Raw genomic sequence first — 18972 nt, 5'->3', positions numbered from 1 at the left:
TCCCCCCCTTCTTTCCGTATGGTTGATCACATCATCTTCTGGCGTCCATCTACTGTTGTGTCCCTGAGTGGAACTATTTAATTTGTATCTATTTAATCTAATCACAGAACCACGCAGTGAAATTTTTTCCCACTCCTGCATTCACCTCTGGTGATGCCAAGGGTCCACTCTTGGCCTCCAGCTATATTTCAGTTTTGTACTGATCACAGAATGAAAATGGTACACAAATCTACTTCAATGTCAGCTCTTTAGACCCCTTCATTGCCTTTCAGTTGTCAGACTACTTCTCCATTTTAAAGGACAAACAGAAGTTTTATCCTATTAAAATCCTAAATGACTGAAGTCAATGCCTAAATTTTCTGGTTTGGGTCATGATTTCAATATTGACTTGATTCTAGGTTAGAAATTCAGAGTGACTATGGTGGGAAGTTGACTGTGATCTTCCCAGGTGTGGCCGATTAAAAAGCTTTATTTGGGCCCCACCCGGTTATGGACAGGAAAACAGGAAGTCCAATGGGAGAGGTCACATCATAGCAGTGACTTGTCAACAGCCTCATGGGGAGGGATAGCATTGTTGAGGTGAACACAAAACCACAGGGTTGCCTTAAAATAAAGATACTTTCTGCTGCACTGGATAGATTTAAAAATACTCGCATAGCCACAGTTGTTGGGTCATATTTATGTTGGGTGAACCTCTTCAGAGGACTGTTGTGACAGTTACTTCCCAAGAAATCTCTTCTGCAGTGATCGAGTTGCAACATCAACAGATTTCTATCATGGCACTGCAAGATGGCATCTGGATGCCTGTTGGAATACAAAATCAGTGGCCAAGAGCCAACCTGCTGCAAAATGTAAAAATGGACAACAAGGGCTCCTACAGGTACTTAAAAGAATGTTTGTCTTCTCAGGGCCAAATTTCACCTGTAGCCTCTCTACGTGGACATGCTTCTCCGGTACTCTACTCAAAACGAGATACAGTTCTACATGTGTCTTACCAGTGACATCTACAGATTTAGTATACTTTTAAAAATGCATTCATGGGATGACGGCGTCACAGTCTAGGCTAGCATTTACTGCCCAGAGGGCAGTTGAGAGTCAACTACATTACTACAGGTCTAGAGTAACATGTAGTCCTGACCAGGTAAGAACGGCAGTTTCCTTCCCTAAACGACATTAGTGAAGCAGATGGGCTTTTCCAACAATTGACAATGATCATGATCAGATTCTTAATTCCAGCGTTTATTGAATTCAAATTCCATCATCTGCTGTGGCAGACTTGAACCTGGGTCCCCAAAACATTCCATGGATCTCTGGATAAACAGTCCAGCGATCATACAACTAGGCCATCGCTTCTCCACCATTACCTCTATGTTTATGTATTTCAATGCCCCTACTTATTCAATAAAGGAGCACTAGCACTTTCTCAGTTTTATCATCTTATCCTTCTACTTTAAAAGACTTTGTGTACTGGTATGTACAAACCTCCCTGTCCTGATGAAGAGTCACCAGACTTGAAACAATAACTCCGCTTTCTTCCCTCTCGTTGCCAGACCTGCTGTTTTTGTCTCTATTATTCTCTTCTTTTTAAAGTTTTACTACTTAATGTGGATTCCCTCTCCTCATTCTATCTCTGTTTCATCTGACATTGATCTGCTCAATCTACTACCTATGCACTTCAGTTCAGCAGGGTCCATCTTTGGATTTCATCGACTGAATTATTTCATCACCTATTTTCCACAGTCAATTGAGCACTGTTGAAAACACTGCAACTTTTATCTTTCATTATAAGTGTAATCTTTTGAAAAGTAAAAATCTGTAAAACACCAAATTTATTATAAAATGTTTTATATCAAATCATAAGCTTGTTAAACGCTTCAGGTTATACATTGGTTCTTCTTAAGGAAAACAAATATTCTGTTGTATTTGTTCATCATGGTGGAAAATTAATGTCAAAAGCTGGATCTGCTGGAATCAGCTTTTTGACAAACACCAGAGATATAAGAACATTATAACTAAAAACGAGGAGCAGGAGTAGGCAATTCAGACCCTCAAACCTGCCCTGCCAATTGAGATGATCATGCAGTGGTCACCTCGGCCTTAATTCCACTTTCCTGTCTGCTCTCAATAAGCCTTCAACGCGTTACTAATTAAAAGTCTATCTCCTCCTTGAACTTACTCAAAGTCTCAGCATCCGCCATACTCTGAGGTAGTGAATTCCACAGATTCATGACCCTTTAAGAGAATTCATTTTCCCTCGTCGTCTCCATCGCCTCTGTTTTAACAAGTTTTGAGAAGATTTGTAGCTCAGGTTGAGGTTCTGGATGTAAGTTTGCTCGCTGATTTACTTTTACAAAATACCTTGCAAGAACTGTGACAAACACTACATTGGACAAACAGGCAGAAATCTAGCCACCAGGATACATGAACATCAACTAGCCACAAAAAGACATGACCCACTATCACTGGTATCCTTACATACAGATGAGGAAGGACACCACTTTGATTGGGACAACACATCCATCCTAGGACAAGCCAAACAGAGACACGCACGAGAATTCCTAGAAGCATGGCATTCCAACTGGAACTCCATCAACAAACACATTGATTTAGAGCCCATCTACCACCCTCTGAGAAAAAGAACAGGAAATGACATCACCAACCCAAGGAAACCTAAACAGATAAATAGAAAGTGGGACATAACACCATCGCTTCACCGGAGGCTCACTGATGATGTTACCTAGAATGGTGACGAAATGTCTGAAAATTAACCTTCCAGCTCAGCGAGCAAACTCACATCCAGAGCCTCTGTTTGAAATCTGCTGCGCCTCATCCTTAAACCATGACCTCTCGTTCTCAACTGCCCCACATGAAGAAGCATCCTCTCTACATCCATTCTGTCAATCCCTTTTAGCACCTTATATACATCAATTAGATCTCCTCTCACTCTTCCAATCACCACAGAATATAGATCTAAACTGCTCAATCTCTCTTCATAAGACACACTCCTCATCGCTGAAATCAATCTGATGAACCTCCTTTGAGCTGTCTCCAATACAACAACATCCATCCTCAAGGGAAACAAAACTGCACACAGTCCTCCAGATGCAGTCTCATTAATGCCTTGTACTACTGCAGCAACACTGTGCAACTTTTATACTCTATGAGCAATAAGTATTAAAATTCCACTTGTTTTCCTTATTACCTGCTGTACCTGCATTCTATTTTTCTGTGACCCATGCATGAGGACACACATATCCCTCCCTCTGAAGTTTCTCTACCTTAAAATAATAAGTTGCATTTCTATTCCTTTGATCAAAATGGATCATCTCACACTTATCCACATTAAATTTCATCTGCCATACTTTGGTCCATTCACCTAACCACTGCAAATCCTTTTGTAAATTTCTTAACTCTTTCATGGCAACTCTTATTTCCTCACCTAATTTCTATTTTTCTGTTTGTACCCTGAAACTATTCAAAATGGCATCGGACCATAGCTGCATGGGAAAGGCTTTTCATTATATTTTACTGTTTTGCTCACTGTAAAATATGTGACAATAAAATCATTCATATTACGTTAGTGTCATCTGCAAATTTGGTTACTGTACTTTCTATACCACATCCAAGTCATTAACATAGATGTAAATAGTTACAGCCTGAGGACAAAACCTTGGGGCACCCACTAATTATATCTTGCCAACCAGAGAGACACCCATTATCCTGACACTCTGCTTTCTGTTGGTTCGCCAATCCTCTATCAAAGCCAATAAATGATCCTGAATCCAATGTGATCTTACCTGGCATATTAACATTTTCGTCATGATTTTTCTATACAACAATCCCTCCAAAATATCAGTATTCGTCAGATTCAAACATGATCCAGATTTTCAGGTACACTCCCAATTTGAAGTTTGTGTATTCAGAACCACATTTTAGGTACGTTTGTTTACAGGCATCGAATTGTTCAAGTTTTGTTTTTCTTACATGAAACTCTGGAAGTTATAGTTCTGCTTTGGTGATGGTATTCAGTGATTCAAACCAGTGATCTTGATTATGGAACATAAACTTAGGTTTTATATAAAAGAGCATAGAATATAGAGCTCAGAAACAGTGCATTTTATTCAAATGGCATTAATGTTTGTAAAATTTAAAAATGGTATCCAGTCTTGTTTAAAAAAAAAATTCTGAGTTCTTTATCATATTTATTGGTGTCTATGTTCATATTGAAAGTCCCTGACTTGGTATCCTCTGGAAATAGAAACATTTCCCCTATGTCTGCCCCATCAAATCTTTTAATGATCTCAAAAATCTTGATCAAGCAACCTTTCAACCTAATGCTCTTTAATGAAAACAGTCCTAGCCTATTCAAATTTTCCTGATAAGTATAACCTTCCAGTTCCAGTGTGTGTTTCCTTGCTGTGTTTCCTCACTGATGCCGTTGGCCTTCAGTGTGGACTCTAGTGTGGCGAGGAACTCTGTCATGTTAGCATCTCTGTGGTTATAGTTGAGTCCACATATTACAGCCACTTTCTCTGCATCTGTTTGTTTCCTGTCTGAAAGGTTTTTTTAATCTAAGTGTCTACTCCTGGACGCAACCAACCTCGGGTGGACAACAGGCTTAGAACAAGCCATTAAGATCAATCAACCCCAAGTGTCAAGAACCAAGAAAAGATAGATCCTACAAGAAAAAAATAGCCAAACTAATCTACTAAAATGACAATTAAAGATCAGACACTTGGATAAGAAACCTTTCAGACAGGAAACTAACGGACACAGAGAAAGCGGTTCTAATATGTGGACTCAACTACAACCACAGAGACGCTAACAAGACAGAATTCCTAGTCGTACTAGAATCCACACTGAAGACCAACGACATCAATGAGGAAACACAACAAATTGTAAGACAGGTAGTGGTCCTGATACTGACCAGAAGGAACGAACTGAACACACTCAACACAACAGAAAGGCAGGCTCTAGAAGGACTGAAGGAAGACAAAAACATCATAATCCTACCAGCAGAAAAAGGGTGCATGACAGTCATACTAAACAAATGGGACTACTTTAATAAAGCACAAATGCTACTAGCAGACATGAACACATACTGGCAAGTGCAAATAGACCCAATATCGCAACTGGGTAATAAAATAATCAACACACTAAAGACATTCAAACAGACTAGACAAATCAACAAAAGGGACAAACACCCCCTGATTCTATGGCTTCCCAAAGGTACACAAACCGGAAGTACCTCTCAGATCCACAGTCTCTCTTCCAGGCACACCAACACACAGGTTAGCCAAGGAATTACAGTGAAGACTAAAGCACCTCATCAACAACTCAACCCACTCAGCTCAGGAGTTCCTCAAAACCCTCAAAGACATAAGAACAGACAAGGATGAGACCATGGTGTCCTTTGACATTACCACCCTATTCACATCGATCAACATGCCACTGGCAAGAGAAACACTAGTAACGCTACTGAAAGAACGAAAGTCGAGTGACACCATTTCCACAAACAACATGCTGAAGTTATCGGACCTATGCCTCACAATACACTTTAACTTTAGTGGTCAGCTCTATGAACGAATCAACAGAAGATCCATGGGGTCACCTATCTCTGGATTAAACGCATAAGAGGTGATGCAGGGACTTGTAAGCAAAGCCCTTCCACAGATCCAACCCAAACAATGGATCCGATTCGTGGATGACACTTTCATCATCATCATCAAATGGACTAGAGGAGACACACCAACTTATAAACAACACTCTCACCGGCACCAAATTCACCAGGGAAGAAGAAAAGAACAAACAGCTCCCATTCCTAGATGTCATGGTAAAATGCAGGGCCAAGAGGGAATCAAAGGCACACAGAATGGCCACACACATGGATCAAGTCCTGAATTTCAACAGTAACCACCCCAACGCCCACAAGCTAAGTTGTGTAAAAACACTATTTAAATGGGCCACAACACACTGTAGCAAACTGGAACTACACCAAAATGAAGAAGAATATCTCTACCAAGTATTTAAGGACAACAGATAGCTGAACAGCTGGGTTCAACGACGCTTATCACACAAACAACAGGAAGATACAGTACCCCCGACAGACTTGGCATGATACCATACATCAACACCATATCCGAACTGACAAGACTCTTACGGCCATTGGGCATCTAAGTGGCACACAAATCTACGTCAACTGCTAACTCGAACCAAAGACCCATTATGGACAGAACCAATGTGATACACAAGAATCCATGCAAGGAATACGACAAACATTACATTGGACAGATAGGAAGGAAACTGGCCACAAGGATGCATGACCACCAACTGGCAACAAAAAGACACCACCAATGCTCACTTATCTCCATCCACACAGATAAGGAGAGCCACCAGTCCACCAGAAATGAGGTAATCAACTCCAAAGGACGCCGAGCTAAACATCAGGTGGGAAAACACTACAGCGCTTTATTGAACGCTGCACTGATCATGTTACCCAGCAGGGTAGTGAAACGTCTGCAAACTAACAAACCAGCTTGGCCAGCCAACCAACCACAGCGTCCACAACCTGAGCTACAAATCTACTCAAGAATCTGAAAAATCTGGCATAAAGCAGCACAGCTACACAATTATAAAAACAAGCAGTCAAATTTATGACTTTTTCCAAACATGTTCAGCCATATTGCTTTTAAACAGACAGTTCAATGTAAAACAGCAAAATTGATTTTCTAATGACATGAAACCTTCTCTCACCTGGTTCAATAAATCCTGCCAGACATGAAAACATTCCTGGAGGGTAACGCTCCTGTCTTCCAAGAAGACAACTGTTGCCATCAGGATGGATGACCAGCATTATTACAACTGGATCTACGGGACATAAAAATATCATTACAGTTTTACAAAGTGCATGCATGCCTTAACCTGATAAATGCTTTTCAAAGATGCCTATTCAAAATTTGTACATCTAGGACAAAACCAAAATACTTTACAGTCAATTGTACAATCCATCCTTTGTTCCAGAAATAGAAGAAACTAAAACTATGGCAGAAGGAATTAAGAGGATTTAAGATGGATGAATCTTACACCGTTTAGTATGGCTGTTGTTTTGGAGTGAGAGGACAGGGACTCGAGCTGTACTCCAAAATTTGTGTAGATGATTTAGATTGTTATATCAATGTGGGATAAAGTGGTTATCACTTTTGGAACACAATACTGAAATAGTGGACAAACAGTCTCAGGTTGCTCATATGGTGGCTAGAAACTGTTGATCACTTTCATAAAAGAGTTCTCCAAGAGATATATTCACAAATCCCACATTTCTACTATTGACCCCTACCCAGAAATAGCATGTGTCAGAGATCAGTCCACAAATTAATTCTCTGATGCCCACTTTCTCAATTATAGATTAATTTTGGCATATTGATTTACTTTGAGGCTTCAAAATATTTTCCCCTAAAACACCACTCACCTCACTTTCATTTTTGGGATCTTGCTGTGTATTGCATTGATTGTATCAGAAATTCAGCATCAAAATTTGTAACACAAAGCCACTGAATCAACTGCTGCATTATAACTTCACTGACTGAATCAAGAAGGAGGAACTATGTCAGTAACAACTAGATCCCACAGAATTCCCACAATCCATTGGGCTCCATCCCATCCACAAGATGGTGATGCTCTATGATAATACTGACCTTTTGGACAATAACTTGTACATAGTCAACATGCTGCCAATTTGAAAATGTCACAAAACATTATCTATTACGCTCCTCTCCTTTAATTTGTGATTGGCCTTAATGAGAGTAAAAACTAATACTACTTCTAAATTTTGATGATATATACTTACTTTACATACTACTGAGTTAAATCCTGATATTTCTGGACTTTGCAATAAGCTCTGTCCATTCTGCTGGTAGGTTTCTGTCAATGTCATTCTGTTCCAGGTGCAGAATGTGTGTCAGTGAAGACCACATGATTTGCAATTGAGCAAGAAAAACACTTTAGTTCCCCTGTCCTGTCGAGTCAGCTAGCTTCCCAAGTTAGCCTCCGTACCCTCTGTTACTCTTTTAGATTTCCAGCATCTGCTCTGTTTTACTTTTTTTGTTAAAGTACTGTACACAATCACTGAAGTGTTTTGATGCAGCAGGAGTCCATTTGGCCCATCATGTCTGCACTGCTGTTAAAGTTAGCTTTTTGATTTACTGCCAATGTCCTGCCTTTTCCTCGTAAACTGTGCCCATTGTTTCTACTTAAATAATCATCCAACACCATTTTAAAAGCCCTCGGTTGAACTTGTCCCCACCACACTTCCAGCCTGTGCATTCCAGATTTGAACCATTTGTTCCATGAAAAAGATTTCTCTCATGTCACATTTGCTTCTTTTTCAAATCTGTGCTCTCTTGTTCCTGACACTTTTAAAGTGGAACAATTTTTCCCTATCTACTGCCCAGCCCCCTCAAGATTTTGAAGGCGTCAATCAGATCTCCTCTTATAGTCTTCTCTCTGAAGAGAACAGACCCAAACTTTCCAATCTATCCTAATTACTGAAGTTTCTCAGTCCTGCTACCATTCTCATAAAACTGTTGTCTCCAAAGCTTCCTATAGTGTGGCACCCAGAACTGTACGCAGTACCTAGCTGAGGTCCAACAAGTGTCTAATGCAAATGTGCTTCACCGCCTTCTCTCATACTCTTTGCCTTTATGAATAAAACTTACAATACTGTATAATGTATTAACTTCTCTCCCCACATGTCCTCACATCTTAATGATCTATATGTTTGTACTCAGTTCCCTCAGATCCTGCATCCCCCTTTAGGACTGTACCCCTTTTTTATATTGAGTGTACACGTTTTTCCTCCCTGCATCACATTGCATTTCTATGCATTAAATTCCATTGCCCACCTATCCGCCAACGTCACTAACTTGTCTATGTCCTTTTGGAGTTCCTCACTGTCCTCTTTACAGTTTAAAACGCTTCCAAGATTCATCTTATCAGCAAACTTTGAATTTGTCTTGGCTCACCAAAATCTAGATACCTATATTAATGTGTATAAGGAAGAGCAAGGGTCCCAAAACCTAACACTGGGGAACTCCATTACAAACCTTCCACCAGCCTGAAAAAAATCCACTGACCATTAATTTCTGTTCCCTGTCATTCAGACGATTTTGTGGCTTAGTTGTTACTGTCCATTTTATTACATGAAGTAAGGCTTCTCAGAAATCTGCTGTCTGGCACTGTATCATCAACTCTGCTACCTCTTCAAAGAATTCCAACAAGTTAATTAAACATGATTTCCCCTGTAGAATTCCACGCTGGCTCTTTGTAATCGACCGGCGTGACTACTAACTCTGTTCCTAATAACTGTTTCTGCAAGCCATGCCACCACGGAAGTTAAACTGAAGGGCCAGCAATTGCTGGGCTTATCCACACTACCTATTTTGAATAAGGGTGCAATGTTTGCAATTCTTCAGTCTTCTGGCACCTCCCTTCGAAGAAGACTCAAAAAATTTGGTCAATGTTCCTGAAATTTCCAACCCACTTCCTTCAACATCTTTGGATGCATCACATCTCATGGTAGTTCCTTATCAATTTTAAGTACTAACGGTATACTCAAATGGTGTGAGTGGAGTGTCGACCGGCGAAATAATAAGTCTTTGCAGGTGATCAAACGTGTCGGATGATGCGAATAAAGTGTCAACAGCTGAATAGCAAGTGAAGGGATGACCTATCATCAGATTAATTAAGGCAGAGAGGTATTTACAAACAAAAAAATTGTGCTGGAAACACATCAAATGGCTGGAATAACATGATAGGTGAAAGAGTTGCATGCCAAAGGTCTAACCAAAGTAACAAGTAATTAACATGGTCTGGGTATATCACCTGTCTTCTTCGTAAAGACAGACGCAGAATATTCATTTAATGCCTCCTGCTTCCATGAGTAAATTTCCTTGTTGATCTCTAATTGGCCCTATTCCTCCTTTTCCCATTCTTTTACTATTTACGGCAAACATTTTGTTAACCACCTCCTATGGGACCTGCACAATGTCAGTTGATCGAATATTCTGGTTGATTAAAAGGTCCACATAATCAATGTAAAAACACACACTTATTAATAAAAATGTAATGCAGGCACTATACATATCACTGTTACACTTTATTTATTGCATAAATCACATAAATAATAATGCAACTTTGCCTTAAATAAAACGTATCAGCAGAGACCCTTGCACCCTCAACTGACTACTTGGACATCATGGAGATCACGTTAATATTTCAGGTATATCATTTTTGCCATTTTATCAAGAGTGCTGGTTCATATGATGTAGTTTAAAACAAAATTTGCTGTAAATGCTGATAGAAGGCTTTGGGATTCCCCTTTAGTTGTAATGCCAGGCCTCTCGTAATTGCTATTTTCTTCCCTGGCATTTTTCTTTACCTCCCCTCTGATCCTTGAGGATACCTCTTGGTTCTCAACTGTATTTTCTACCTGACCCCCTTCATAAGCATTGCTCTGTAAGTGAACAATATTCAAATACAAAGTTAAGTTATAAACTGGTAGCAAATTGAAATAAGATTGTACAAGAACATTAGTTTTTCAGCAAAGTAAATATTGAGAAATCCCCTTGCTTTGTGTATCATTTATCATACCTACACGTGGATAGCAAGTATTATGGATTCCTTGGAGGCTTGGACAATTTTCCTGCAAGCATATCCTCTTATAACCACTATCCTGAACTTCTGTGTTACTTCCACAGGTAGGACAGAACTTGTACCGACTATGCCAGGCAAGGACAGATCTGGCCTGGGCCACCACACCTGAATAAAAAATAAATTGTGTTCAATCTGCATCAACAAATAGGTTAAAACACATGCAAAATTGACACAATATACCAAATATTAGAAACTGAAATCAGAAGTAAACACAGAAAGTAGAGGTAACACTCAGCAGCTGAGACAGCATTTGTAGGAAGAGAGTCAGAGGTTTGATTTTTTTCAGCTCAATCATGAAAATCTGGCTACAAAGGCAGGGAGCAGGGAGATGAAAAGCAAAAGTCTTCAACTCATTGAAGAACTGATAGAAATGATGAAAAAGGTTGATAATCACCTTTCTCCAGGCCTGATCTTGGACCGTGGGATCTTATCCACTTTGACAGATTTTCTATGTATCCATTTCTCACTGCTATTCTGCTTTAACTATTCACACATCCTCTGAACATACAGCTTATTTCTCAATGTTTCCTCTTGTCAGTGGCAACTGTGGCTCAGTGCCAAAGCTCTTGATTCTGAGTCAGAATGTAGTCTCACTCCAAGGCATGACCACAAAAACAGAACCTGGCACTCTGGTGCAGTCCTGATGAATAACTATATAGGTGGGGTTCTGATTTTTAAAGAGATATTCAATTCTTTCAGACAGTGTAATATATTCATACCATTATTTTGGAGAACATCAAAGGAGTTATCTTTCTTAACACTCCATTAATATTTATGCCTCAATTAACATCACCAGAAACAAATTATCTGGTGATTATTACACTGCTGTTTCTCAGAGACTGCAAACTGACTGCTGTACTTAGCTGCAACTGTGACTACATTTCTTAACTGGCCACAAAGCATTTTGCTATGTTACTGTGATCAGTGCTATTTAAATGCAAGGTTTTTCTTTCACTGTCGCCTCTTTTTACAACACAACTTCCACTCATTCGTATCCTCTCCTGTTCTTTGTCAAATCAGAGATTTTTGACTTTCTACAACCTTGGCTATGTATCTCATTTAAAAACTTGTAACTTTCTTTTATAACATCTTTCTTTTCTGACAAAGATCATTGATCTGAAACTTTAACTCTGTTATTCTCTCTGCACAGATGTTGCTTGGCCTGTTGAGTGCTTGCAGTATTATATATGATTGCATTGGTTAGACCAAACATTTTAACATCAACCATGAATCTCACTTTTTATACTATAAATCCCAATTCAGAATGTTCATGGTTGTAAATAAAACATTGACGGTGAAACACACCAGTAATGTGAAATGGATGCACATTGAATTGGTTGTCCATTTTGGGGACCTTGCCTGATATTCTTTTCAACTGTCATCATAATTATAAGCTAATTATATTTACCACTATACCACAAGATTCCTGAAAAATGGCACGAGCATGCAGTGGATTCTGCGATAACAATACCGCCTGCTTTTCTAAATTTTAATATATTAATGCATTATTGAATCTACTAGTACCAATCACAGTATACCATGAACATTTAAAAAGCTACGGCCACCCAAACGCATTTAAGAAATTGGCTGAAGTACTGAATACTCAGCATATTCCTAGTAAAGTCAATTGTTATGAATTAAGAGCTAGATAAGACTGAACTTAAACCATAAAACTAATCTTCAAAACAGGGCCTTCAATATTTAGGTGTTCCAACTATAATATCATTAATGATTTACAAGGACAGTGAACTGAATACAGCCATAAAAGTGCTAAGTTAATAGACAACTTCAAACTATGAATGTAAAAAGTTTCCATGCATGTTAATAGTCCCTCTTACTGAAGCCATACTTATCCCATGACAATCATGTATGGTGGAACTGAACTGGTTTTCTTTAGTGAAAAGAAGAAATATGGACCAGATTTTTCAAATGCTAAAGGGGATAAGACGGATTGAAAATTCTTGGCATTTGATCTCTGAATGTAGAACTGCAGGACATGAGAATAAAGAGAAGGTATCTATAAAAATTTCCAGATGAGGAGGACCCCATTCTGCATTTTGCATATGTGAGAAGTGTTTAAAAATGATGTGCGATCTGGAACTATTCTCACTGTCAGTAACGCTGTGTACAACCAGACAATGATTTAAAGTAATTGGGGAACGAACCAAAGACAACATGAGGATATTTTTTATGTTCAATATTGTTAGGATTTGGAATGCATTGCTTGAATTGTGATGAGACAAATTCAACTGGTGCCTCTCAAAAGGGATTTGTTAATGATCTGACAAGAAAAGATTTGCACGGCTTGAGAGGAAAGGTGCAGGTGTGGACAATGGTCCTGGGTTGCTCTTGTAGAGAGTCAGCATGGATACCAGAAAACAAATGGTCTCCTTCTAAGCTGATTTTAAGAGAGGTAGATTAGACTCCCAGATACAATACTTAAAGCAGTGCTAATAAACATCTTCAAGAACAGTCTGCTTAGGAATTACATCGAAGACAGTAAGGATAAAACAGGAAACATAATGAACTGGGTTATGGAAAACTGTGGACCCTGTATTCTGAACTCATTGAAATGTCATATCATGGAAGACAACTGGTTAATACTTCAAACAGAATACAAATTTTAAATTAACTTTGGGGAGGGTAAGGGAAAAGTGTTGCAGAACCTATTTTCAGGACACTGAAAAGGATTATGCTGATACCCTTTTCTTATTCCATGCCTTTAGTATTCCTAATCGAGTATTTTATTGTAATTTTACAACTCAAGCACAATATAAGTGAAAATACAGATTATGCAATGACTGTTTAATTTTCCTATTCACATCCACAGAGTGCAGGTTGCATTTCTAAATGTATTAGTACTCACCGGCTTCTTCCTTATTTAAGGTCAATAGATGTGGGATGAGTGGCTGGAGAAAATGACAATCTGGGTATTTAACCCTAAAGTTTTCAGGAGCTACAATTTCTGCATTTATTGCAAACCAAGCAATAAGCCCATTATCTTCTGCTAAGGCACTTCCTACTGCAAATTTAGCACAAGCCACACCCTGCTGCTCTGCTCCAAGGAAAACAGAAGTGACTTCTGGATTAGCCAAGAGCTGCTCCACATCACCATACTGCAATCTGCAGAGGTGGATGTCAGTTTTTCCAGAGTCTTCACATTTTGCTGAAATAACTAATGGATTTAGATTGGAAAATAAAATATAGACAGTGGTCGGCTGTATCTGTTTGTTTTTTATCCAATCAGAATTGGTCCTTTTTAAACTTAATCTATTGAGCAAAGTTCTGCCAAAATAATTCTCATTTTCTTCTGGGCCATCGTACCACATCCTTGATCTAGCATCAGGTTTAGGGTTTGCCAACAAATCAGCAATGTGCTTGTGTCCCCAGAATTCTGCAATATCCAGTGCTGTTTGTCCTGAATTATTTGAAATAGATTTATCACACCTAGAGGAAAACAAAAGGTGTACAGTGCCCTAAATTAGATTTAGTACAAGACAGGGTTCTGACCTAAGTTTTAAGATTATTTTTGAAGACTTTACAAACTAACACTATCAGCCAATTCCGAGGTACTTAGGAGACTAGTGGAACTTTGCTGGTCACTGCTAAAATATTTTAACTAGATTGTGTTTCAGCCATTTGGCCAAAACAGCTAGAACATGCCACATAGAAATCAGTGTGTAAACAATACGCAATGCAAAGCTATAGGGTACCAAGGTGTAGAGCCGGATGAACACAGCAGGCTAAGCAGCATCAGAGGAGCAGGAAAGCTGACGATTCGGGGGTAGACCGGAGGGTCTGCATTTATCGAGCTCTACACCTTGGTATCTCAGATTCTCCACCATATGCAGTTCCTGCTATCTCCGAAACAAAGTTATTGATTAGGTTGTGAGGTCTGCAGTGACTCAGCAAATTTATCTAATGAATAGCACAGTCTTACAAAGATGGATTCTTCCAACTTGTAGCCCTGGCTGCAAGTCACTCAGGTTTCTCACATTCTAATCTCTTTAACATAGAAGCTTGCAATAATGCGACTGGCAGAAACCAATGCAGCAAGTCCAGAAGACCAAATGTGCCTCACTCATAACTAATGGTAAGATGATAGATCATAGAATCCCTACAGTGTGGAAACAGACTCTTCATCCCTACATGTCCACACTGACCCTCAGAGCATCTGACCCAGGCCCATCCCACTAATCTACACATCTCTGAACACAATGGGCAATTCAGCATGGACAATCCATCTAACCTGCATATCTTTGGACTGTGGAAGAAATTGGAACGGCTGGAGGAAACCCAGGCAGGCACACAGAGAATGTGCAAATTCCACACAGACAGTCACCCGAGGCTGGAATCGAACCTTAGTCCCTGGTGCTGTGAGGCAGCAGTGCTAACCACTGAGCCACCGTATCCCCTAGTTACCACATCTTACTTGCCATTGCTTGAAACATATCTACTGAAATGTCAAAGCTTTTGAAAGAATGCAGAAAATTTCAATCAAAAAAAAAGGAGTGTTGAAACCGTTCTGCAAAGTGAAGATGCTTTGAACAGTTTATAATCATGTTCCTATCTCGAATTGCAAGTGGGTTGTAAACTGTAGATCAGGGTAATTTTATTAATATAAATCTGTACTGTTTTGTAAAAGGAATTTTTTCAACAGTTATTTTTAATATTTCACATAAATTTAAACAAAATTAGTTATCGTGTTGTGGTTCATGGTTCAGTTTACCACTCTTTGTGCAGGTGCTGCTTCAGGCACTGTACAAAATTACCACAACAGCTTTAGCTGTTTTCTGCCAGTGCCACCATAAAATGGTACACACCTAGTTTACAAATTTTCTGTTAATTAATTTTAGATGATAGAATGTTATTGGCTGTAAACGTGTGATTTGTCAATTTCTACGAGAAGCCAAGTAAAAGATGCTTAGATGCTGTTTCAGAATACCTCAATCTTAATTTGGTCATCACAGTCATGTTAAATTTCAAAAAAGTTACTTAAAATAGGAGTACTTTTATCGAATGTGAACCACTAAGCTTAGCTACAGCACAGTGCCCTCAGCTATCACTGAGCAATTGCCAAAACTAGTCGTTAAAGACTGCCACTTTACCCTTTTTCAAGAAGCAGCTGAATAACTTCAAAATGTCCATTCCTGCTAGCATACATCAAGGCGGTCCAACCTTTTTCATCGACTTTGTTGATGAGAGACAGAGAATAATTTAACACAGTTGACAATTTTTCTGTATCTCCTGTAGCAGCATTCTGGAGGAACTGTATGACCATTTCTTTCTCAGGACTGTTTTCAGCATTCGCCATCTGTATTTCACCTAATCTGGCAAAGTAAATACAGGGAGTAAATTACACTCAATGCAAGTAACGTAGTCTGTTGCACATGTGGAACTAATGTGAGGTGTAAAGGACTTATAAATACTAAACAATAACACAATTTTTGATTAACAGAAATAATCCTTTATAAAAAAAATCACAAACACTAGAAATATCATTTAAATGCTGGAAGTATCAGAACCATAAAGATAGGATTCTTCAGGTGAGATCTGCCTTCAAAACTATTAATTCTCTAGTTCTGAGTACAGGTCACACACAGCAAATTAACCTGCTGTTTCCTTTCGAAATACTAGCTGAGCTGCTGTGTATTTCCACCATTTTCCATTTTTATTTCGTTAAGATTCCCTGATAGGCATTTTGTACACAGAATGGTGTCAACATACAATTTCTATTTTTTTTATTTTAAAATTGATTGCTAACAATGATTACTTTACAGCTGGCATTTTTCAATTTGCTGTGTCCCAATTAAAAATGTTTATAAAATACATATAAATTATCCCTTAAAGATCAAAATATCAAAGTACACAAGAATCAATTTAAAAATAAATTATCTGTATATCTACAATGAATTTTTTTTAAAAATGTATTGTATAAGCAGAAAGTATGATTTCAGGATTTTTACAACTTTTGCTACCATGATAGGTTTGAGCAATTTTTACTTTATCGCCTATAATTTATCATTCATTCCATAAATAACCAATTACATTAAATATTTTTCCAGGTGAGACAGTGATTAGCTCATACTTTTGCCAAATTAATAACTGTATTCACTAATCATTACTGTGGGCCTATCCACACTGAGGAGACAAATAGTGTGGTTAACTGCTTCATACAGCATATCTGTTCCATCAGCAAGAGGGACACCAGTCACTTGGCGCATTGAACTCTATCCTTGCATTTCTACATTGGAATGAGGCTTGAGGAAGAGCAACTAATTCTTTTTTTGTAGCTCACTGGTTTTGATATTAACAGTTTATCACTTTAATCACAGATTCCTTCTTATTCTTCAAAAGGAGTCTGGTATTGTAGGATTGGTATATGGAGGATATGGAATAGGGATCACTTTTCCTGACACAGCTGGAAGGATAGTTGGTATATCTGGCATCTACCTGTGTTTCTCCCTGTCAACTACAGGCCATTGAACCTAATGGATTTCGGAAGCTGCTCGCCCCCTCGGTTTTTCTTTGTGTCTTCTTAATCACAACTCCCAGTAAACTGTCCTGTTCTTATAATCATGTTACAAATTTTTGGATATGCTAACTTGTCTCTCCTCCATTTCCCTAGTTCTATCCTCTTCATAAACTTGTTAGCACTGCTGCCTCACAGCGCCAGGGACCCAGGTTCGATCTGGCCTCGGGCGACTGGCATTTCTATGTTCTTCCTGTGTCTGGGTGGGTTTTTGCTGGGTACTCTAGTTTCCTCCCACAACCCAAAGATGTGCAGGTTAGGTGGATTGGCTGTGCTAAATTACCCAGTGTTCAGGGTTGCGTAGGTTAGATTTGCTGGACAGAAAAAATGTAGGATTAGGCGAATGGGTATGGTGGGATGTTCTTCGGTGGGTGGGTGTGGACTTGTTGGGTCAAATGCCCTGTTTACTCCAGCAGGGTTTCTAAAGAAAATTTGTCCCTCTTTCTGTTCCCAGATCAGTTTTCACACACGATATGCTTGCTAACCCTATTTATAATAACAAGGTTTTGAGCTGGATGAACACAGCAGGCCAAGCAGCGTCAGACCAGCAGCAAGACTGACGTTTCGGGCCCAGACCCTTCTTCAAGCTGCTTGGCCTGCTGTGTTCATCCAGCTCCACACCGTGTTATCTCAGATTCTCTGGCATCTGCAGTTCCTATTATCTCTAATCCTGTTTATGTTCTTCTTCCCACATGATGTTTGTCTTGTTCAGTGCTGTTTTTAGTGCGGATTCTTGAAGGCTGTTGTGTTAACTCGATATGGATGGAGTGCAGGATCCAGTCAGTCTTCCAGCAGAAACATACAATAAAAAGCTGCCAGCTGGCAACCAGTGCGTGTAATGAAGTGGGATGAAAAACTAGCTAACCGATTCGCCACTCAATTTTCGAAGAAATCGCCTTGTTTCACGTTTATATATAAAATTTTGTCCCACTACTTAAATAATATGAATAACTTGCAAAGTATGCTGCAGATAGCAGCTTATGCATGCCCACGTTGCCTATTCCCTGAATTTTACCTATTGATTCAATCACTAACTCGAGGATTACTCTCTTTATTCGGTTCAATGCTGAGCACGAAACCGAATTCAGGCCACCCGAGCTCCTTTGCAACCCCTAAAAACTTCATCCTTCTCGCAGTGCACTGCTGCCACGAAACTGGATGAACTTCCGGGACTAATAATCAAAGCAGAGACTCAACGTCATTTTTAGACTCCAGCCTTTTTGAACAGTAAATTAATGGTTGGCTTAAATTTAGGGTGACTCACTGTTTCCCTTCAAGGACTGCGAGCGCTGGGTGAATGCAAACATTTTACGATACTGAGATACTTCGCAAACTTACAGTCAAACCCAATGTCAGGCTGCGGGGGCGCGGTCAATATCTCAGTGTGAAAGCTGACAATAGCTTCCTGAGGTTACAGCTGACAGTTCAGAGCACATTGACACATTCCAAAATAATATCCTGGGCCAAAAGGTGCAACATCTTTTTAAAACTAGAGCCGCCACTATTTTTGTATTAAACTAAATACGCGAAGATCGGCGATGTAATAATTTATAACTGAGAAGCTCCCGGCTTCGCTCGTTGCATTCCGGGAGTTGTAGTTATTGCAGAACTTGTTGGATTTCCGATAAAAAAAACTGTGGATGCTGTAAATCAGGAACAAAAACAAAGGTGGCTGGAAAAGCTCAGCAGGTCTGGCAGCATCTGTGAAGAAAAAAAATCAGAGTTAGTGT

General features: G+C 39.2%; 1 protein-coding gene across 5 annotated transcripts in view; it reads right to left on the bottom strand.

Annotated features, from left to right (window-relative positions):
• Nucleotides 1-18633, bottom strand: part of nudt12 (nudix (nucleoside diphosphate linked moiety X)-type motif 12) — a 32918-nt gene extending 14285 nt beyond the window's left edge. Inside the window, exons 1-5 of one of the 5 annotated variants that reach the window (XM_048525228.2) lie at nt 18581-18633; nt 15819-16040; nt 13577-14157; nt 10648-10815; nt 6754-6867 (exon numbers count right to left, since the gene is read on the bottom strand). In XM_048525228.2, the coding sequence (XP_048381185.1) occupies nt 6754-6867; nt 10648-10815; nt 13577-14157; nt 15819-16024 (1069 nt within the window). In that variant the 5' untranslated portion in view covers nt 16025-16040; nt 18581-18633. Of the gene's footprint in view, nt 1-6753; nt 6868-10647; nt 10816-13576; nt 14158-15818; nt 16041-18257; nt 18371-18506 lie in introns of those variants that run through there. The other 4 variants (XM_048525245.2, XM_048525220.2, XM_048525236.2 and 1 more) reach the window with 4 other exon arrangements.
• Between the last annotated feature and the right edge of the window lie 339 nt (nt 18634-18972).

Source organism: Stegostoma tigrinum, chromosome 3, assembly GCF_030684315.1.
Source record: "Stegostoma tigrinum isolate sSteTig4 chromosome 3, sSteTig4.hap1, whole genome shotgun sequence".
Lineage (NCBI taxonomy): Eukaryota > Metazoa > Chordata > Chondrichthyes > Orectolobiformes > Stegostomatidae > Stegostoma > Stegostoma tigrinum.
The sequence above is the reverse complement of the archived record's forward strand: the minus strand, read 5'-3'. Positions and strand labels throughout refer to the sequence as shown.